This window comes from Amblyraja radiata, chromosome 4 (genome assembly GCF_010909765.2).
Source record: "Amblyraja radiata isolate CabotCenter1 chromosome 4, sAmbRad1.1.pri, whole genome shotgun sequence".
Lineage (NCBI taxonomy): Eukaryota > Metazoa > Chordata > Chondrichthyes > Rajiformes > Rajidae > Amblyraja > Amblyraja radiata.
Window position 1 is genome coordinate 105,323,514 of NC_045959.1, and position 22,914 is coordinate 105,346,427.

General features: G+C 46.9%; 1 protein-coding gene across 3 annotated transcripts in view; it reads right to left on the reverse strand.

Annotated features, from left to right (window-relative positions):
- The window catches only part of ripk2 (receptor interacting serine/threonine kinase 2), a 44,368-nt gene extending 23,288 nt beyond the window's left edge, over window positions 1–21,080 (reverse strand). For 2 of the 3 annotated variants that reach the window (XM_033020172.1, XM_033020170.1), the window contains exons 1-5: window positions 20,616–21,080; window positions 6,143–6,296; window positions 3,185–3,340; window positions 1,860–2,017; window positions 1,110–1,159 (exon numbers count right to left, since the gene is read on the reverse strand). In XM_033020172.1, coding sequence (XP_032876063.1) covers window positions 1,110–1,159; window positions 1,860–2,017; window positions 3,185–3,340; window positions 6,143–6,296; window positions 20,616–20,806 — 709 coding nt within the window. In that variant the 5' untranslated portion in view covers window positions 20,807–21,080. The remainder of the gene's footprint in view (window positions 1–1,109; window positions 1,160–1,859; window positions 2,018–3,184; window positions 3,341–6,142; window positions 6,297–20,615) is intronic. The other variant, XM_033020171.1, reaches the window with a different exon arrangement.
- Between the last annotated feature and the right edge of the window lie 1,834 nt (window positions 21,081–22,914).

Below are 22,914 nucleotides of genomic sequence, written 5' to 3' on the forward strand. Positions count from 1 at the left end.
AAAAGGTCGTAAGACTTCAATTGGTCAAGTGAAATTTAGATTTAAAAAAAAAAGATTTTAGAGATACAGCGTGGAAACATAGAAACATAGAAATTAGGTGCAGGAGTAGGCCATTCGGCCCTTCGAGCCTGCACCGCCATTCAATATGATCATGGCTGATCATCCAACTCAGTATCCCGTACCTGCCTTCTCTCCATACCCTCTGATCCCCTTAGCCACAAGGGCCACATCTAACTCCCTCTTAAATATAGCCAATGAACCGGCCTCGACTACCCTCTGTGGCAGGGAGTTCCAGAGATTCACCACTCTCTGTGTGAAAAAAGTTCTTCTCATCTCGGTTTTAAAGGATTTCCCCCTTATCCTTAAGCTGTGACCCCTTGTCCTGGACTTCCCCAACATCGGGAGCAATCTTTCTGCATCTAGCCTGTCCAACCCCTTAAGAATTTTGTAAGTTTCTATAAGATCCCCTCTCAATCTCCTAAATTCTAGAGAGTATAAGCCAAGTCTATCCAGTCTTTCTTCATAAGGCAGTCCTGACATCCCAGGAATCAGTCTGGTGAACCTTCTCTGCACTCCCTCTATGGCAATAATGTCCTTCCTCAGATTTGGAGACCAAAACTGTACGCAATACGAAACCAGCAATCCCCGCCCGTACACCAGCACTATCCTCCACACTAGGGACAATTTACAATTACAGAAGGCAAATTAACCTAGAAACCTGCACATCTTTGGAGTGTGGGAGAAAACCAGAGCACCCGGAGAAAACCCACACGGTCACGGGGAGAACGTAAAACTCCGTACAGACAGCACCCGTAGTCAAGATCGAAACTTGGTGAATGCATCGCTCGTGCCTATCCATGTATCTGCCCAATTGTCTCGAAAATGTTATGAACTCAACTACTTCCTGTGGCAGCTCGTTCCATACAACCACCGCCCGTTGTGTAAAAACAAGATATCCCTCCAGGCTCCCACCCCTCCCAACCCCAATCCTTAAAAACACATTGGAAAAAAATGAAACGTTTGGCTTTGAAATGGATGTTTTAGAATTTAGTTAGAATTGAAAAAAAAAACAGCATAAAGTCTGAAATGAAAACCATGAGACAACCTACCTTCAAACGGCTGTTTTCTTGCGAGGACTTCCCACATTATTATTGCAAAGCTGTGAAGGAATCAAAGCACATTTATGCACATTTCTATTAGCATGGAGAACATCACTCATTGTGGAAGGATTCTAGTTACTCAACACACACACTCACTGCATGAAGCAACATGATGCCAAGTTAAACTAAATGCCTGGCTGCACGCCTCCCAAAATGCTGCTATCATAGCTGGCTCCTCCATCACCCTTAGTAGTGCCAAGTCTGATCAATGGTGACCATAATCCCCACCAGTGGCTCCATCTGCACTTCACACTGCCTCAGAAAAACAGCCAACATCATCAGCAACAGTTTGAGGAAGGGTCCCGACCCGAAAACGTCACCTATCCATGTTCTCCAGCGATACTGCCTGACCCGCTGAGTTACACCAGTGTTCTCGGTCCTTTCGTGTAACCTAGCACCTGTAGTTCCTTGTTTCCAAGACTTCCACCCTAGTCATTCTTTCTTCTCTCCACTTCTTCCAACAGAAGAGACCCAGGTTCGATCCTGACCACAGGCGCTGTCTGTATGGAGTTTGTACGTTCTTCCCGTGACCGTGAGGCTTTTCCCCGGGTGCTCCAGTTTCCTCCCACACTCCAGAGACATACAGGTTTGCCACAGAAGGCTGTGGAGGCCAAGTCAGTGGATAATTTTAAGGCAGAGATATGTCTTATGCAAGTGATAATGTCGAGTAACCGTTCAAAGGTCTTCAGTTCTGCTTACCTGTAAATGTCGTGTTTTATATCTGCTCGTTTCACTTTGTTTGGCTCGTACTGCTCGGGGGCCATGTAGATAATGGTCCCACCAGCGGTGGGGGACTTCAGGCCCGACGATTTACTCATGGTTAAATGCCGCCACTTTGATAGTCCAAAATCTGCAATCTTAACCAGCAATCACACCCATCACAAAACTACGTTAAATAAACATATTAAAACTTTAACGTCAACGTGAATCAATCATGTGCAGGAAGGAAATGCAGATGCTGGTTTACACCCGAGAGACACAAAATGCTAGAGTAACTCAGGGGAACAGGCAGCATCTCTGGATAGAAGGAATGGGTGACGTTTTGGCTCGGGAAGGGTCTGAAGAAGGGTCTCGACCCGAAGCGCCACCTATTCCTTCTATCCAGAGATGCTGCCTGTCCCGCTGAGTTGCTCCAGCATTTTGCGTCTAAATCAATCGTGTGATGAAGGAGAAAGAAATCACGGTGTTAACTTGCGATGAGATTGGGCACGCCTCAAAATATCCCACGTGAAATTAAATGCACCACAACAGCTCAGCAGGGTGGCGCAGCGGTAGAGTTGCAGCCTTATGGAACCCAGAGACCTGGATTCGATCCTGTCTACGGGTGCAGTCTATACGGAGTTTGCACGTTCTCCCTGTGACTGCATGGGTTTGCTCTCGTCGCTCTGATTTCCTCCCACATTTCAAAGTCGCGCAGGTTTGTAGGTTAATTAATTTCTGTGTATAGGATAAAACTAGTGCAGAGGGGATTGATGGTTGGCGTAGACTCGGTGGCTCTGCTTCTGTTCTGTAGCTCTAAAGTCCAAAACATTCCCAATACTGTTTTAAAGCATGATATATTGCTTACAGGTAATTAGTTTCGTTTATTTTTTTAGTTTAGTTTAGAGATACAGCACGGAAACAGGCCCTTACGGCCCACCAGGTCCGCGCGGACCAGCAATCCCCATACATTAACACTATCCTATACCCACCAGGGACAATTTTTACATTTACCAAGCCAATTAACCCACAAACAAACCTGTACGTCTTTGGAGTGTGGGAGGAAACCGAAGATGTCGGAGAAAACCCATGCAGGTCACTGGGAGAAAATTAGTTGATTCATTTTTATTTTCTGATGTATAATCACGGAGCGGTCACGATGCGGAAGTCTAAAGGATTGGCCGAAGGTCCTGTTTCCACGCTGTCTCCAAAGTAAACTGAACTACACCTGCCTCCATTGCTGTATGACTCAATCACTCTTCTATCAAGCATAATACGATGAAGTGGTGCATTGGCGAATAAAGACCGTGCGTACTATTTCTTACCTTCACGTGGAATTCATTATCCAGCAGAATATTCTGAGTCTTCAGGTCGTGATGCAGCAATGGTGGGTTCATGTTGTGCAGGAAATTCACTCCAAGGGCAATTTCATGTAGAATACGGAGTCGTAACGCCCAAGGGAGTACGGGATAGGTTTCTTTCTATATCAGAAAAAGCATACATCCATTTTTAGAAAATTCATCCAATAGACAATTGGTGCAAGAGTAGGCCATTCGGCCCTTCGAGCCAGCATCGCCATTCAATGTGATCATGGCTGATCATCCCCAATCAGTACCCCGTTCCTGCCTTCTCCCCATATCCCCTGACTCTGCTATCTTTAAGAGCCCTATCTAGCTCTCTCTTGAAAGTATCCAGAGAACCGGCCGCCACTGCCCTCTGAGGCAGAGAATTCCACAGACTCACCACTCTCTGTGTGAAAAAGAAACCCAAAACAATACATTTTTAGTTTTAGTTTTTAGAGATACAGCGCGGAAACAGGCCCTTCGGCCCACCGGGTCCGCGCCGACCAGCGATCCCCGCATATTAACACCATCCCTACACCCACTAGGGACAATTATTACATTTACCAAGCCAATTAACCTACATACCTGTACGTCTTTGGAGTGCGGGGGGAACCTGGAGCACCTGGAGAAAACCCACGAAGGTCACGGGGAGAACGTACAAACTCCGTACAGACAGCACCCATAGTCGGGATTGAACCCGGGTCTCCGGCGCTGCATTCGCTGTAAGGCAGCGACTCTACCTCTGCGCCACCGTGCAATTTAAGGTTGTTCAACAAAAATATTGTTCATTAAGGGAAAATCGTGTGATAAAACAATCTAGTTGGAAACACGAAATGTGGGGCATTCAGTATTTGGACTCCAGTTAGTTTAGTTTAGTTTAGTTTAGAGATAGAGTATGGAAGCCGACCGAATCCGCACCGACCAGCCATTACCTGTACACTAGTTCTATCCTACACACCAGGGCCAATTTACAGAGGGCCAATTAACCTACAAACCCGTATGTCTTTGGAATATGGGAGGGAACCAGAGCACCCGGGGAAAACCCACGCGGTCACAGGGAGAACGTGCAAACTCTGCACTGCCAGCACCCATGGTCAGGATCGAACTTGGGTATCTGGCGGTGCAAGGCAGCTACTCTACTGCTGCGCCACCGTGCTGCCCGATCAAGGAATGTATATTGGACGTGCCGGAAGGCAAACAATTTCAAGCACACAATTAGCCCCGTCATTTTGATTGGGGGGGAGGGGGGGGGGTCTACGTGTGATTTTTACGAAACATCAACCAGCAAAGCACGAATATTACTCAGTTTAAGAAGAAGTGCAAAAAACAATGTTTCCAGAGGTATAAGAATGAGGAAGGGCTGTGATGATGGTTACATTTTAGTTTATTGACACAGTGTGATATTCGCGTTGTACATAGAATTTGGATAATTGTTTATAAACTGTGTATATGTATGTTTGCGTGCGTGCATATGCGTGTATATGTATGTATGTGGCTTATGCATGGACATATGTATGTATGTATATGGTTGTGTATGTGTATATGTATGTAGATGAGATAAAGTTTGTGAAAGAATTGCTGAGTAGCGGAGAAGAGGTAGGAAGCGTGTATACGGTACTTCCCCCTACTCCTTATCGAACATGTACGATTTAAATTGTTATGTTTATGAAAAGTTACTCAATGAGTTGTGTATAGGTTTATTGTTCATTTCATTTTATTGTTATTTTGCTTTGTTTAACTTTTTTTTGTTTTACATGTTCGAAATAACATATATGCTACTAAAATATGTACTACCAGTGCCAGCTAAGAAGAGCCACCAGGAAGTGGAAGTGCATTCCTCAATGAGGAACCGAAAAGATCTATATATATATATATATATATATATATATATATAGGCCTTCATCACAATAGTGTGCACACAGCTTAGAAACAAGGGGTGACGCAGAGAGGGGTTGGAAAAATAAAACTACAAGCACCAACCTTCTGGCTTAGATTGGAATAGCCATAATTTCAAGCATATAAGCAGCGGAAGCACTAGAAGCTGCATTGTTGCAATTTAGGTTACGTGCCTGGGGCGGCACAGGGATGCAATGGTAGAGATGCTGCATGACATCGCCTTACATTCGATCCTGACTACAGATGCTGTCTGTACGGAGTTTGCATATTCTTCCTGTGACCGTGTGGGTTTTCTCTGGGTGCTCCGGTTTCCTCCCACATTCCAAGACGTGCAGGTTTGCAGGTTAATTGGCTTCTGTAAATTGTCCCTAGTGTGTAGGATAGAAGTAGTGCGATTGCTGGTTGACGTGGACTCGAAGGCCTGTTTCCACGGTGTATCTCTAAGCTAGGCTAAGTCTGAAGAGGGGGCCCGACCCAAAAAGGCACCTATCTGTGTTCTCTAGAGATGCTGCCCTCCATAACTTATTGACCTAGCAGAGCACCACCCTGCCTGATGTCATCTGTTGCCGCCTCTGATGCTCCTTATCTCTCCTCCGCCCAACCCCGCACTTCCTACTTTTAGTCTGAAGATGTTTCAACCCGAAACGCCATCTATCCTTTTTCTCCAAAGATACTGCCTGACCTGCCGAGTTACTCCAGCACTTTGAGTCTATCTTTGGTATAAACCAGCATCTGCCATTCTTTGTGCCCGCGTGCTGCCTGACCCGCAGCGTTACTCCACAACTTTGTTGTGTTATTTGTAAACCAGCATCTGCAGTTCCTTGCATCTACCTGGTTACCATGTGTTGGATTTGATTAGATCGAACAGCAACCGATGTACCGGACATATTTCTGGAGCCTACGATCAAAGTCCAATGGGAAAATTAATCAAATATGGAGAATCTCAGAGATAGGCGATTAATCCGGGGGGGGGGGGGGGGAGAGAGAAAAAGTAAATCTTTGCTATTTTAATTGCTAGAATTTTCAAGATATTGAACGGATTACCTGATGAAGGAGTTGATCCAAGGATCCATTGCTCATGTATTCGGTGACAATGCCCATGAATTCGGGTTCGTTGCAGATACCATAGATTTGGATTATGTGGGAGAACCTGGCTCTGTGCAAGATCTCAGCTTCTTTCAACAGAGTGTTCCTTACACTTGAGGGGGAAAAGAAAGAGAAATAATTAGACTAGAATTAGAATCATTTCTATACGAGTAGTTTCTTTGTCACCTATAGGGCAATTGTGAGGGAAGGGAAGAAGTCTCAGAATGCTGGAGCAACTCAGCGGGTCAGGCAGCATCTCTGGAGAACATGGACATGTGAAGTTTCAGATGGAGGCACATTTTCAGGAGAAGGGTCTACCCCAAAAAGGTCACCTTTCCATGTTTTCCCAAGTTCATAAATGTTTGGAGCAGAATATAAATGGTGGGTTAAATGATGGAGTCGACCTTGACAGGCCAAATGGCCAACAGTAATTCTGCTCCGGGAACTCATGACCACAAGAAATAGGTATGGGATTGTGACATCTTGACCCTGATCTTTTACTTCATTTTCCTGCACCATCTCCAGATTCCATTGTTCCGTCAACATCTAGATATCTTTAACTCTCAAGTTTGAACAAAGCCAAATGACTGAATCTCCACAGCCTTCCAGCAGATAGAATTCCAAAGGTTCACCACTGTCTGTCTGAAGAGATTTACACATAGAACACAGCGGCACAGTGGCGCAGGGGTCGAGTTGCTGCCTTACAGCGCCAGGGACCCAGGATCGATCCCGACTAAGGTTGCCGTTCTCCCCGTGACCTGCGTGGGTTTTCTCCGGGTGCCCCGGTTTCCTCCCACACTCCAAAGATGTGCAGGTTTGTAGGCTAATGAGCTTTGATAAAATTAGGATAGTGCTAGTGTACGGGAATCGCTGGTCGGCGCAGAGTCGGTCGGCCGAAGGTCCTATTTCCGCACTGTAGCTCTAAACTAAACAGTGCGGCACAGGTTAATTTAACCGGCTTCATGTTCAGCACAGATCAGTTTAGTTTATTGCCACGTGTACCGAGGTGCAGTGGAAAGCTCGTGTTGCGGAAAGACAATACATGATAATGGGCCGAAGAACCAGTTCCTGTGCTGTGCTGTTAGATGGTCCATGACGTCCATTGATACAATAGATGGATTTTGGGGCTCGAGTGCAGGGAGCAGATCTCCAGCTCACAGAGGGAGGATGCTTAATGGAGTTGGGAAGAGAGCCCAGCAGTCGGGTCTATTGCTGAAAGATCGGAATTTCCAAACAGTAGTAACACTGCCTCACAGCGCCAGAGATCAGTACACCTCAAGGGCCTGTCCCACTTTCACCACTTGATTCACGACCTCTGCCGAGTTTGCCCTCGACTCATACTCGCAGCATGGTCGTAGGTAGGTTGTGATGCTAGTCGTAGGTACTCGTGGCATCAAGGAAGTCGGGGCTTTTTTTCCACAATGATGATAAATGTCCACGAGTAAAAAAAGGTTGTGAATTAGGTCGTGAAAGTGGGACCGGGCCTTCCTTCATGCTTCCTCGGCAAGGCTAGACCATCACACAAACCTACATCCCTTCTATTGACTCCATGTATACCTCACTCAAGGCCAGCAGCATAATCAAGGACGAGTCGCACCCTGGCCACTTCCTCTTCTCCCCTCGACCACCGGGCAAAAGGTACAGAAGTGTGAATACGCACACCTCCAGATTCAGGAACAGTCTCTCTTCACCGCTGTCATCAAGCAACAGAATCATCCAACCACAACTAGAGAGCAGTGCCGAACACGTGGGTGACACTCGGACATTCCTTGATCACACTTTGCTGGCTTTACCTTGCACTAAACATTATTCCCTTGTACTGTAAATGTACGGCAATACACTGTACACTATATGGCTCGATTGTAATCATGCATTGTCTTTCCACTGACTGGATAGCATGCAACAAAAGCTTTTCACTGTGCCTCGATACACCCGACAATAAACTAAACTGAAACTGAAACTGGATTCAATCCTCACCTCAGGCCGTGTAGGTGTGGAATTTGCATGTTGAAACAAGGAACTGCAGATGCTGGTTTACAAAAATCGACCACAAAGTGCCGGAGTAACTCAGCGGGTCAGGCAGCATCTCTGGTGAAAAGGAATAGGTGATGTTTCGGGTCGAGACCCTTCTTCAGACTCTAATAGGTCTGATGGAGGTGAGGGGGGCAGATGGTTGGACAGGGGCCAGTAATGAAAGGACAGAAGGTGTGAGACCGAAGGATTGAGAAGTTGCAAATTGTGAAGCTAGAGGAAGGAATGTACAGTAGGTGGAATGGGAGGGGGAGGGGGGGGGGAATCGTGCCTGACCCGCTGAGTTACTCCAGCACTTTTGTGTCGTGTTGATTTGCATGGTCTTCCTTTGACTGTGTAGGTTTCATCAAACGTCCCAGAGATGCATAGATTATTAGATTAACCTGCACTGAATTTTGCATTTCGTCTGCAGGCAGAAGGGAGGAGATAATGAGAACATGGGAAGAATAAAATAAAAGGGATTAATGCCAGATGAGAATGAATAGGTGGCTGATGATTGTTGAGGACTCAGTAAGCCAAGGGACTTCTTATGACTGTTATGAATGAAATATTGTAATAGAATTTCTTTGGGGAAATAAAGGGAATTTCCCCAGTCTGTGGTTTTTGCAATATTTGCTTCTTCTTTTTTTCGTGTCTTTGAAGCTGGTTGGCTATATGACAGTTTCCCATTCCTTTACACAGTCCTTTGCGTTTTTATTGAACACTGCAAGATCCTTTGGGCTGCACTGGTTGGGTAGTAGGGGGCAGACAAGGCAGTGCTGCATTGTATGGTCCTCTTCTCCACATTCACAGGTGGTTTGGCCAGTTTCATGGCCCCATCTGGCCATGGCAGCAATATTTGCTAAGAGTTTAATTTAAAAAAATTATTTAAAATTAGGTTTTTACTTTAGAAACAAATCTTGTTTTTCTTTTGAAGCCAAAAAAAGACTTGTTGCTGCAACGTTTATGCCTGTGTTGGACATTGGTGATGTTTTATATATGAATGCATCTTCAAAATGCCTACAGTCTTTGGACACGGTCTACCACGGAGCACTGAGATTTGTTACTAATTTTAAAACCCTCACGCACCACAGCTCTTTGTATGCTCAAGTTGGATGGTTTGCCCTGTCCACTCGCAGACTCCATCATTGGCATATCCTTATTTATAAGACTATTCTCGGTGTTCTTCCTTCATACCTGCAGAAGTATGTAATTTGAAAAAGCACAGGAACTTAACAGCTCCGCTCTGAGGACTTGTTCTTACTAACTGTACCTAAAGTCCGTACTGAACTGGGGAAAAGGGCATTTAGTTATGCTGCTCCCTTCGCATGGAACCAGCTGCAGAATGAACTGAAACTTAAGGAGCTGGTTTCTATAAACAGATTTAAATCCCTTCTTAATGATGTTGAAGCGGGCTCTTCTGTCTGTACATGCTTTGTTTGATGATGTTCTGACTGTGACTCTATTTATATGTTCTCTGTTGTTTTTAAATTATTGTCTGTAACTGTGGAACTGTGCTGCTGTCTGTCTTGGCCAGGACTCTCCTGGTTAAATAAAGATTAAATAAAATAAAATTAAAATAAAAAACCATTTCCGGAAGAAAATGTCAGATTCTGGAGTTAATTTGCGTCGTGAAATTTAAGTAAGGAGCAGTACTGCGAGGTAGAATCAGAAACTAATTCACTGCAGGTGCAGATCAAATGATCAAAGACATTTGGAAGGGCTTTGTTGTTTTAGTTTTGGTTTCAGAGATATCGCATAGAAACAGATCCTTCGGCCCACCGATATACTGCATGCCGACCATCGATCAGTTGGGCAGCACAATGGCGCAGCGGTAGAGTTGCATCACCCGTAGTTGGGATTGAACCTGGGTCTCTTGGCGCTGTAAGGTATAGGTTGTTATCCCGACACCATGATGCAAGATTCTCGATGTAGTCTCCAATTAAAGACCTCCATTAACATAAGAAGTCACTATTTCAGATTGGAAAGTATTCACAAACTGCTGAAGTGTCACTTTCAAAGATGCATCGGTCTCCAGCGTTTACAAAATGTGCTGCGGAGTCACAAAGGGGCAGCACGGTGGCGCAGCAGTAGAGTTGCTGCCTCACAGCGCCAGAGAGCCAGCTTCGATCCCGACTACGGGCGCTGGCTGTATGGAGTTTTACGTTCTACCCGTGACCTGCGTGGGTTTTCAAGAAGCAGAGGACATACAGTGCCCTCCATAATGTTTGGGACAAAGACCCATCATTTATTTATTTGTCTCTGTACTCCACAATTTAAAATTTGTAATAGAAAAAAAAAAATCACATGTGGTTAAAGTGCACATTGTCAGATTTTAATAAATGCTATTTTTATACATTTTGGTATCACCCTGTAGAAATTACAGCAGTGTTTATACATAGTCCCCCCATTTCAGGGCACCATATTGTTTGGGACACAGCAATGTAATGTAAATGAAAGTAGTCTTTTTAGTATTTTGTTGCATATCCTTTGCATGCAATGACTGCTTGAAGCCTGTGATTCATTGACTAGCACTATTGCACAAATACAAGGGACTATTTACAATGTTACCAAAGCAAATTAACCTACAAACCTGTAAGTCTTTGGAGTGTGGGAAGAGACCGTAGCATCCAGAGAAACATGGAGAGAACGTACAAACTCCACACCGACAGCACCCGTAGTCAGGATCGAACCCAGGTCTCTGCCACTGTAAGGCAGCAACACTACCGCTGCGCCACCGTTCCGTCCTAATGCTACTTGCTGTGTAGAAAACAGCAGAATGATTGCTGGATGTTAACACTTTGTCGAAGGCAAAAGGAAATGATCGGTCAGGATGCGTCTGAAGTAAGTTTCTGATTCACGTGCACCAAGGTACAGTGAAAAGCTTTTTGCTGCAAGCTATCCAGTCAGCGAAAAAACTACACACGATTACAATCAAGCCTTTACGGGTCTGGTCGGGGGAGGGGAGGGGAGTCCCGTCCGCCCCCCCCCCCGCCACGGGTACCATGTAATCCCGTGCTACCTGCTCCATGGTCGGATAGTCGGCGACTAAACCGTCTCCCCCACCTGGTTTGCCAGGTGAGGAGGGGGCTGTGGACCCCCAGCAGGACCAAAAACAAGACCTGTCAAAGGGCGGATGAGCTTCTAGCGAGCCAACGGCCATCCACACTTCAGTAGAAGTTGCGATCACTGTCGTACATAGCGCTGTAAGGAACTATGATAAAGCACACGCACCAAAATCCTGTACTTCCAGCGGCGGAAGTCCGCAGGAACTGGAGGACAGAGTGTGTGGTGCGTCCGTCACCGTTCCCGTTGGAAACCAGCCTCCACAGTGTACAAATACAGGATAAAGGGTGTAATGTTTAGTGCAAGACCGTTGAAGTCTGAATAAAGATAGTTTGAACGTTTCCAATCACGTCTATGTGAGGTCAGGACTTCTCCCTCGTTGGTGAGAGAGCAGTTCAATTGCCTGATAACAACTGGGAAGAAACTGTCCCTGAATCTTCCAGGTTCGTCTTTCAGTTCAACATTATTTGCCCCACTGCAGACACTGCCTGCACCTGTTTGTAAAATCTAAACAGAAAAAGGGGAGAAATACAAAGTTTTTGGAATCACAAGTTGAAACCATAAGGTGTCATTTGATTGCATCTGTTTAAAACCCGAAGGCCTTCATTGCAATCATTATTTTGCATCCCCACCAGACCCGATTATCAGGTAATTGACAATGGATTGTAGGGTGTTGTATCTTTCAGGGCAACATTATAAACGTCAGTCACTCAAAAATAAAATAATAGACATTCGTTTTCTGGTACACAAAAAAGCTGGAGAAACTCAGCGGGTGCAGCAGCATCTATGGAGCGAAGGAAATAGGCAACGTTTCGGGCTGAAACCCTTCTTCAGACTGATGGGGGGTGGCGGGGAGAAGGAAGGAAAAAGGAGGAGGAGGAGCCTGAGGGCTGGGGGATGGGAGGAGACAGCTCGAGGGCTAAGGAAGGGGAGGAGACAGCAAGGGCTAACAAAATTGGGAGAATTCGATGTTCATGCCCGCAGGCTGCAGACTCCCCAAGCGGAATATGAGGTGCTGTTCCTCCAATTTCCGGTGTTGCTCGCTCTGGCCATGGAGGAGACCCAGGACAGAGAGGTCGGATTCGGAGTGGGAGGGGGAGTTGAAGTGCTGAGCCACCGGGAGGTCAGGTTGGTTCTTGCGGACCGAGCGGAGGTGTTCGGCGAAACGATCGCCCAACCTCCGCTTGGTCTCACCGATGTAGACTGAGATGAGGGAAAAACTCTCGTTTTCTGGCATTGGGCAGGTGCTATAGACCTGCATGGGAAGGTAGACGCTCCCGCCCCCACGAGTCTCGGGCAGATGGGGCTCGTCAGCCTGGGAAGGCAGTCCATCTAGGAGAGGGAAAGCTCTGATTTAAAACCTCCACTGCCTTGTGGCCATATCCAGTCATGGAAAAGGCTCCAGGAGTAAACCTCAAGAAAATCCGGAGTCGGAGCCCCTAAGGCAGTTTGTCGTTGTCTACAACCTCGCTCTGGCAGCTCCTGCGACGGCGCTGGTGCCAAACTGTAACGGCCCTGCTGTTCCTTTGGATCGATCAGCGACGTGGAGAGGGGGGACGTGCTGCGTGGGCACCAGCCTGTCCTCCATATGACATCGCCCAGGCTTGCATCTGACTACTGGGGAGCCTAGTACTATTTCTGGCAAGGCTAATCCTGTATTGATTGCTGCTGAGAGAAGTTACAGGATGTTAACATAGAAAATAGGTGCAGGAGTAGGCCATTCGGCCCTTCGTGCCACCACCGCCATTCAATATGATCATGGCTGAACATCCAAAATCACTACCCCGTTCCTGCTTTCTCCCCATATCCCTCGATTCCATTAGCCCTAAAAGCTAAATCTAACTCTCTCTTGAAAACATCCAGTGAATTGGCCTCCACTGCCTTCTGTGGCAGAGAATTCCACAGACTCGCAACTCTCTGCATGAAAGAGTTTTTCCCTCATCTCAGTCCTAAGGCCTACCCCTTATTCTTAAACTGTACAGCAGGCGACAATTTAGAAAAGTTAATTAAGCTACAAACCTGCACGTCTTTGGAGTGTGGGAGGAAACTGGAGCACCTGGAGAAAACTCACATGGTCATGGGGAGAACCTACAAACCTGTACGTCTTTGTTGTGTGGGAGGAAACTGGAGATCTCGGGGAAAACCCACGGGGTCACAGGGAGAACGTACAAACACCATTGCCATCTGAGAGAAGGTACAGGAGCCTGAAAACTGTAACGTCCAGATTCAGGAACAGCTTCTTCCCAGGCTATTAAACACGACAACAAATAAGCTCTGAACTACAACAGACCACTATTATTATTGCACTATATTGCATTTATTTATTGAGTATGTGTGCATATGTATATATACACATTGACATTTTTTTAATCCCGTTATGTACTATGTTTACATATTCTGTTGTGCTGCAGCAAGCAAGAATTTCATTGTCCTATCTGGGGCATATGACAATAAAACACCCTTGACTCTAGATAGGGTCAACAGTCAGAACTCCCCCCCCCCCCTCCCCTCCCCGGTAGAAATGTGAAACACTAGAGAACATAGCTTTAAAGTCCAAGGGGAAACGTTTAATGGAGATGTACGGGGCAGAGTTTGTTTTACACAGAGTAGTGTGTGTGCCTGGAACACATTGTCAGGGGTGATGGTGGTCTTTAAGAGACTTTTGGATAGGCACATGGGAATGCAGGGAATAGAGGATATGGATCATGTTCAATCAGATGGGATCAGTTGAAATAGGCATCGTGTTCACCGCAAACATTGTGGGCCAAAGGGCCTGGTCCAGTCCAGTCCTGTACTGTGCTAATCAATGTTCCTTCAAAAATCTTAAATTGACATTTTACATCCGTTCACTCTATCACGTATACATTCCACATCTCTTTTCCTACCATAAGCCGTTTCTTTTTCAGTTCTGTTCTAATGCATAGTTCTATCTCATCCTTTGCCTCATCATAGAGTGATACAGCGCGCAAACAGGCCCTTTTGGCCTAACACCCACACACCGACCAACGTGTCCCATCTACGCTAGTCCCACCTGCCTGTACCTGGCCCATATCCCTCTAAACCTGCCCTATCCATGTACCTGTCTAAATGTTACAATAGCACGTCTCAACCTCCTCCTCCAGCAGCTCGTTCCATACACCCACCACTTTGTGTGGAAAAGTAACCCCTCTGGTTCCTATCCCCCCTCCCCCCCCTCACCTCGCATCTATGTGCTCTGGTTCTCGAGGTGCTGTCTGTACAGAGTTTGCAAGTCCTCCCTGTGACCGTGCGGGTGCTCCGGTTTACATTAGTTTATTGTCACGGGAACCGAGGTACAGCGAAAAACTTTTGTTGCGTGCTGACCAGTCAGCGGAACGACAATACGTGATTACAATCGAGCCATGGGGGTCAAGGAAAGGGCGTTCACGTCGCGGCCCTGTTTTCACCAATCTTTCCACCACAACGCACATGAAGCAACAAGACAGACACCATTGTATGCAGATGCCGAGAAGTGTTTTCAGCTCTGGCTGAACAACCTCTAATCTTGCATGTGGACTCGATAAGAAGATTGAGTCATTACAGTGGTATAGATACACGATAAGGGAATAACGTTTAGTGCAAGGTAAAGCCAGCAAGGTCCGATCAAAGATAGTCCGAGGGTCACCAATGAGGTAGATAGTAGTTCAGGCCAGCTCTCTAGTTGTGATAGGATGGTTCAGTTGCCTGCTAACAGCTGGGAAAAAACTCAAGAGTCAATTTTATTGTCATATATCCCAGATGGAACAATGAAATTCTCACTTGCATCTGGACAAAACTGCACCTCCAGATTCAGGCACAGTTTCCTGGAGGGGTTTCCCACCACATTCCAAAGGCATGCAGGTTTGCAGTTAAATTGGCTTCTGTAAATTGTCCCTAGTGTGTAGGATAGAACTAGCGCAAGGGGTGATTGTTGGCCGAGCCCAAGGACCAGAGAACCAGAGAGGAGGGTGGAAGGAGTCGGCAACAGTGGACATGATGTACAAAGGGCCGGGAAGAGGAACCGAGGTCTCGCCCTCCGTGCCCTCAAGGATGGCAGCGGGTGGCGCCCCCTGGAGCACAAGGGTTGAATGGTGATCGGGCGAGGAGCCCAGACCATCACACAAACCAATCCTACCTGCCAATGATTCCATTTAAACCTCACGCTGCCTCGGCAAGGGCAGCAGCATAATCTAGGACAAGTCGCACCCTGGGCACTTCCTCTTCTCCCATCAGGCAAAAGGTATAGAAGTGTGAAAAAGCACTCCTCCAGATTCAGGGACACTTTCTTCCCAGCTGCCATCAGGCAACTGAACCATCCTATATCCCCCAAAACCGTTCCGTTAGCCCCTATGATCTATATCTAACTCTCTCTTGAATACATCCAGTGAATTGACTTCCACTGCCTTCTGTGGTAGCAAATTCCACAGATTCACAACTCTCTGGCTGAAAACGATTTACCTCATCTCAGTCCTAAATGGCCTACCCCTTAGTCTTAAACTGTGACCCCTGGTTCTGGACTCCCCCAACATGGGGAAAATTTTTCCTGCATCTAGCCTGTCCAATCCATTAAGAATTTTAGATGTTTCTATAAGATCCCCTCTCAACCTTCTCAATTCCAGTTAATATAAGCCCAGTCGATCCATTGCAGCTGATAGAACAACGGTCCCTGTGACCTGGGTTCGACCCTGACCCACATTCTCCTGTTGTCTGTGCTGAGTCTGCACGTTCTCCCTGTGACTGCGTGGGTTTCCTCCCACATCCCAAAGACATGCAGTCAGGAATTCTGACTGACCAGCATAAAATGCCCCTGGAGTGCCCTTGAAACTTAAGGTGAGTCACGGAGAATCCGGTGCAAACAAAATGTGGCTTGTGAAAGTGGGTGTCAGTGGACCACGGACACACTCCCATACCCATGGCCACCAGCATAATAAGGTCATATGTGATGGGAGTAGAATTAGGCCATTCAGCCCATCAAGTCTACTCCACCATTCAATCATGGTTGATTTATCTCTCCCTCCTAACCACATTCTCCTGCCTTCTCCCCATAACCTCTGACACCCATACTAACCAAAAATCTATCTATCTCTGCCTTAAAAATATCCACTGACTTGGCCTCCACAGCCTTCTGCGGCAAAGAATTCCACAGATTCACCACCCTCTGACTAAAGAAATCTCTCCTCATCTCCTTCCTAAAATAACGTCCTTTAATTCTGAGGCTATGACCTCTGGTCCTAGACTCCCCCACTAGTGGAAGCATCCTCTCCACATTCACTCAATCCAAGCCTTTCACTATTCTGTATGTTTCAACGAGGTCCCCCCTCATACGTTTAAACTCCAGCGAGTACAGGCCCAGTGCTGACAAATGCTCCTCATATGTTACCCAACTCATTCCTGAGATTATACTCGTAAACCTCCTCTGGGCCTTCTCCAGAGCCAACACATCCTTCATCAGATAAAGTGCCCAAAACTGCTCACAATACTCCAATTGCAAGCTTACCAGCGCCTTATAGAGCCTCAGCATTACATCCCCGTTTGTGCACACAAATCCTCTTGAAATAAATGTTAGCATTGAGTTTGCTTTCTTCACTACCGATTCGACTTAATAAGTTAATGTCCAGGACCAGTCTCACCCCGATTACTCCCTCTTCTCCCCTCTCCAATCGGGCAAGAGGTACGGATGTTTGCAAATGCATACCTCCAGATCCCATCACCAACAACAGAGCAGTCCTGAACTTCCATCGACCTCTTTGGAGACCCTCGGGCTATATGTAATCAACTTTACAGGACTTTATCTTACACTAAACGTTATTCCCTTCATCTTATATCTGTACACTGGTGCAGTTGTACACATCTCCACGCAACAAAAATGCTTTTCACTGTACCTCGGTACACGTGACAATCAACTAAACTCGTTCAATTTAAACTTATTCCCTCTGGTTCTTAACCCCTTACCCTGGGGGGGAAAAATATTTTGTTTCACTCTATCTATTCCCTTCATGATTTATACCTCTATAAGATCACCTCTCAGCCTCCTGCATCCCAAGAGTCAAGTCTTGCCGCTGACTGGATAGCACGCAACAAAAAAGCTTTTCCCTGTACCTCAATACACGTGACAATAAACCAAACCATTCTGGATGCCTCCCCGGCACTTCAATTCATGTTACAGCAACAGGGAAACAGGAGGTTAGCCCAGTTTGCTGCCACAATAGAGCCCTCAATCCACATCTCTCTCCAAGTAGTCAAGTCAAGTCAAGTCAAGAGAGTTTACTGTCATGTGTCCCAGATAGGACAATTAAACTCTTGCTTTGCTTCAGCACAACAGAACATAGTAGGCATGAATACAGAACCTATCAGTGAGTCCATATCTATATTACTAAAAGTCTGTTCTTGACCGGTTTTGGCCATCTGTGCTGCGATTTCCGAGAGAACGCCGCCACCTACAGCCGTCATTTTTGGCCACCTCGCTCAGAGCCCCCCTCCACCGCCGAAAAATGACAGAGATATTAATGATTTTACAAAATTCCCCATTCTCTCTGCTGCCCCCGCTGGCGGCAGGGGGGATGGACTATAAAACCAGGAAGTGGTGTGCCTCAATTAGTCTGCAAGCTGGAGGAAGGCAGAGGGTCACGTTTCTCTGAGCTGTGAATAACACTGAACACATGTTCACACAACTGTGAGTAAGTACCCTTAATGTGGTTTGAAAATGAAAATATGGTTAAAGTAAAAAAGCACTGCCTGCAAATGGTTGTTTGGGGGGTTTGGGTTGAAATAAAAAGGCACTCTCTCTCCCCCCCTCTCCTCTCCCACCCCCCTCTCCTCCCCCCTCTCCTCTCCCCTCCCCTCTCTCCTTCCCCCCCCCTCTCCTCTCCTCCCCCCCCCCTCTCCTCTCCTCCCCCCCCCCCTCTCCTCTCCTCTCCCCCCCTCTCCTCTCCTCTCCCCCCTCTCTTCTCCCCCTCCTCTCCTCTCCACTCCCCCCTCTCTCCCCTTTTTCTCCCCCTCCTCCCCTCCCCCACCGTCCCTCCCCTAAACCCCCCTCCCCTCCACACACACCTACCCCCTTCCCTCCACCCCCCTCCCCCTCCTGCTCCCCACCTCCCCCCCTCTCAGCACACCCCCTCACTCCTCTCCCCCCCCCTCTCCTCTCTCCCCCCCCCCTCTCTCTTTCTCCCACTCCTCCCCTACCCCACCATCCCTCCCCAAAACCCCCCCTCCCCTCCACACACCCCTACCCCCTTCCCTCCACCCTCCCTGCTCCCCACCTCTCCCCCTCCCCTCACCTCTCCCCCTCCCCCTCCTCCCCCTCACTCTCACCCTCTCTCTCTCCTCCCCTCCACCCCCACCTTTCCCCTCTCACCCACCCTCCCTCTTCTCCTCCTCGCCACCCCCTCTCCCTCTTGCCCCTCTCTCTGTGTCTCTCTCTCTCTGTCTCTGCCCCTTCTCTCTCTGCCCTCACTCTCTACCCCCCCCCCCCCCCCCCCCTCTCTAGATGTGACTGCAAGTTGGGGGCTATGCGTCTGTAGATAGGGTGGTTATGGGGTAAAAGGAGCAAATTAATAATATTAATATAATATCAAGGGGGGTAATTAGCGTGAGTGCAGGGGGGGGAGATAGTTAGTGTGTGTGACGCTGCATGCCGCCTCCCCCCCCCCCCCCCCCCCACAACCGCCGTTGGGGGAACAGACCCAACGGGTCTGCACTTGGTCTAGTACCATTATATAAATATATACACACATCTATCACTACTAATAATGTACCTATCTATATATATACTACTAATATATACACTACTAATAATGACAGTGTCCATTGGTGCAGTTATTTCTCTGATGCTAAATACCGGTATGTTTAAGAACAAGAAATATATCACGATTCCTGCCGCACACACATCGTTCGCAGTCTATGTCTCTCTCTTGATATCGCTAATAATTAATATTTCCATTTGTACAGTTGTTCCTCCGATACATATTCAGTTAATTAGATTAGATTAGATTAGATTATTTAATGACCACACAGTCAAACTGGTGGAATTCAGGTTCAGTACAGGATGTTACAAGGTAGGCTGATTCCCGTCAAACATAACAAAAAACACAACATCTTACAATATACAGTTCATGCATGGGGAGGATATGTGCTGTTATCATAGTGTGTTCAGAACCGGTATGTTTAAGAACTAGGGATATATCCAGTTTCCTGGCACAGTCAGCATTCCCAGTCTACATCTGTCCCTTAGTTCAGTTTAGTTTATTGTCACGTGTACCGAGGTACAGTGAAAAGCTTTTGTTGCCTGCTATCCAGTCAGCAGAAAGACAATGCAGTATTACAATCGAGCCATCCACAGTGTACAGATACATGATAAGGGACCAATGTTTAGTGCAAGGTAAAGCCAGCAAAGTCCGATCAAGGATAGCCTGGAGGTCACCAATGAGGTAGACAGTAGTCTTGTTATTGCTAATAATGACTGTTCCCATTAGCACAGTTATTTCCCTGATACAGATAGAAACATAGAAACATAGAAAATAGGTGCAGGAGTAGGCCATTTGGCCCTTCGGTCCTGCAACGCCATTCAATATGATCATGGCTGATCATTCAACTCAGTATCCTGTACCTGCCTTCTCTCCATACCCCCTGATCCCTTTAGCCACAAGGGCCACATCTAACTCCCTCTTAAATATAGCCAATGAACTGGCCTCAACTACCTTATGTGGCAGAGATTTCCAGAGATTCACCACTTTCTGTGTGAAAACTGTTTTTCTCATCTCGGTCCTAAAAGACTTCCCCCTTATCCTTAAACTGTGACCCCTTGTTCTGGACTTCCCCAACATCGGGAACAATCTTCCTGCATCTAGCCTGTCGAACCCCTTAAGAATTTTGTAAGTTTCTATAAGATCCCCCCTCAATCTTCTAAATTCTAGCGAATACAAGCAGTCTATCCAGTTTTTCTTCATATGAAAGTCCTGGCATCCCAGGAATCAGTCTGGTGAACCTTTTCTGTACTCCCTCTATGGCAAGCTCCTGTTACTAAACAAAATTCCGATATATGTTTTACAACTCCAGTCTCCTGGAACACCCAGCGTTCAGTCTAGGTTTCTTTCTTGATATTGATATTAATACTTTTAATAGCACAGTTGTTTCTGTGATACACATCCTGTTACTAAGTTAAATACCGGTATGTTTAAGAACAAGAAACATCAGTCTAGGTCGCTCTTGATATAGCTACTGATGGCTTTTCCCTGAGGCACATCCTGCTGCTAAAGCAAGTGGTGTTGAAGAACTAGGAATGTTTCACGTATAACCTGGCAGTATCTCCCCTCCCCCACCCCCACTCTCCCGCAGACCATTAACTCCGTGTGATTCCTACCCTTCCTCCATCGGAGTGTCAAACTGCAGACATTTGACGGCCACGTCAATCCTCCAGTCGCTGTGCCGAGCTCTATACACCACTCCATAGCCTCCTCTGCTGATGTAGTGGAGGTCCACCAGCTTCTGGTAAGGCACCACGTCCAGGATGGATGAGATGGAGGGGTAACTGCTTCCCTCGGTACACTCCATGACTCCGGGAGGCTTCGGCAGACACTTTCCAGCTCAGTTCTTCGAGGACAAGCCTAGGGACAAAACATATCCAAGTCCAAGTCCACCTCCTCTCCTCCCCACAACGCAGTGTGTGTGGCTGGCCTCTGTAACTCGCGGCTCAGAGGAGAGGGAAACACAGCCGCCAGAGCAACGCCAAAGGGTTAATTGATCGCCCAGCAGAAAGGTTCCCTCCTGTTCCCTCTGCTATTGTATTGGCAGCAATTCCCCTTCCCTTAAAGGGGAAACGCAACGCCCTTCCGCCTTCTCACTGAGCTGCGCAACAAGAAACCACACCTTCTACAGGAAACCAAAGAGGAGGATTTGGTGAACGGGGCTCCAATGCATATTTCTGCAAACACACACACACACAAGAAACATTGTCTTCCTTGTTTGCTGACTGTTGGGGCGATTCTGACCAATAGTTGGCGCAGTGAAGGATCTTTTTGGAGACACAAGAAACTGCAAGATGATTATGATTGAATCTTGAGCACGACACTTCAGGGGAGACTCAATAAGAAGTCTTAAAACTTCTTAAAGGAAGTTTTTCACTATGAGTGGTATTGACAGTCAGAACCGTTACCCCCCCCCCCCCCCCCCCCCCCCCCCCCAGGGTGGAAATGTCCAACTTTTTAAGTTTAGCTTAGTTTAGAGATACAGCAGCATAAACAGGCCCTTCGGCCCACCGAGTCCGTGCCGACATGCAGTTCCCGTACTCTGGCACTGTCCTATACACACAAGTTAGGACAATTTACAATTTTACCAAAGCCAATTAATCTACAAACCTGTACGTCTTTGGAGTGTGGGAGGAAACCCACGCGGTCACAGGGAGAATGTAGAAACTCCGTACAATAGGTGCAGGAGTAGGCCATTTGGCCATTCAATCCAGCACCGCCATTCAATGTGATCATGGCTGATCATCCACAATCAGTACCCCGTTCCTGCCTTCTCCCCAATATCCCCTGACTCAGCTATCTTCAAGAGCCCTATCTAGCTCTCTCTTGAAAGTATCCAGAGAACCGGCCTTCACCGCTCTCTGAGGTAGAGAATTCCACAGACTCACAACTGTCTGTGAAAAAGTGTTTCCTCATCTCCATTCTAAATGGCTTACCCCTTATTCTTAAACTGTGGCCCCTGGTTCTGGACTCCCCCAACATCGGGAACACGTTTCCTGCCTCTAGCGTGTCCAAACCCTTAATAATCTTATATGTTTCAATAAGATTCCCTCTCATCCTTCTAAATTCCAGAGTATACAAGCCCAGCCGCACCATTCTCTCAGCATATGACAGTCCCGCCATCCCGGGAATTAACCTACAGACAGCACCTGTAGTCAGGAACGAACCCGGGTCTCTGGTGATGTAAGGCAGCAACTCTACCGCTGCGCCACTGTTCTGCCCAATGCTAGAGGGCATAGCTAGCTATAAGGTGAGCAGGGGAAGGTTTAATGGAGATGCGTGGGCAAGTTTTTACTGAGGATGGTAGAGACGTGGAACGCACTGCCAGGGGTGATGGTGGAGACAGATAGTATAATGGTGTGTAAGAGGCTTTGCGATTGACACATGGAAGTGCAGGCAATATAGAAACATAGAAACATAGAAAATAGGTGCAGGAGTAGGCCATTCGGCCCTTCGAGCCTGCACCGCCATTAATATGATCATGGCTGATCATCCAACTCAATATCCCATCCCTGCCTTCTCTCCATACCCCCGATCCCTTTAGCCACAAGGGCCACATCTAACTCCCTCTTAAATATAGCCAATGAACTGGCCTCAACTACCTTCTGTGGCAAGAATTCCACAGATTCACCACTCTCTGTGTAAAAAATGATTTTCTCATCTCGGTCCTAAAAGACATCCCTCTTATCCTTAAACTGTGACCCCCTAGTTCTGGACTTCCCCAACATCGGGAATAATCTTCCTGCATCTAGCCTGTCCAACCCCTTAAGAATTTTGTAAGTTTCGATAAGATCCCCCCTCAATCTTCTAAATTCTAGCGAGTACAAGCCGAGTCTACCCAGTCTTTCTTCATATGAAAGTCCTGCCATCCCAGGAATCAGTCTGGTGAACCTTCTCTGTACTCCCTCTATGGCA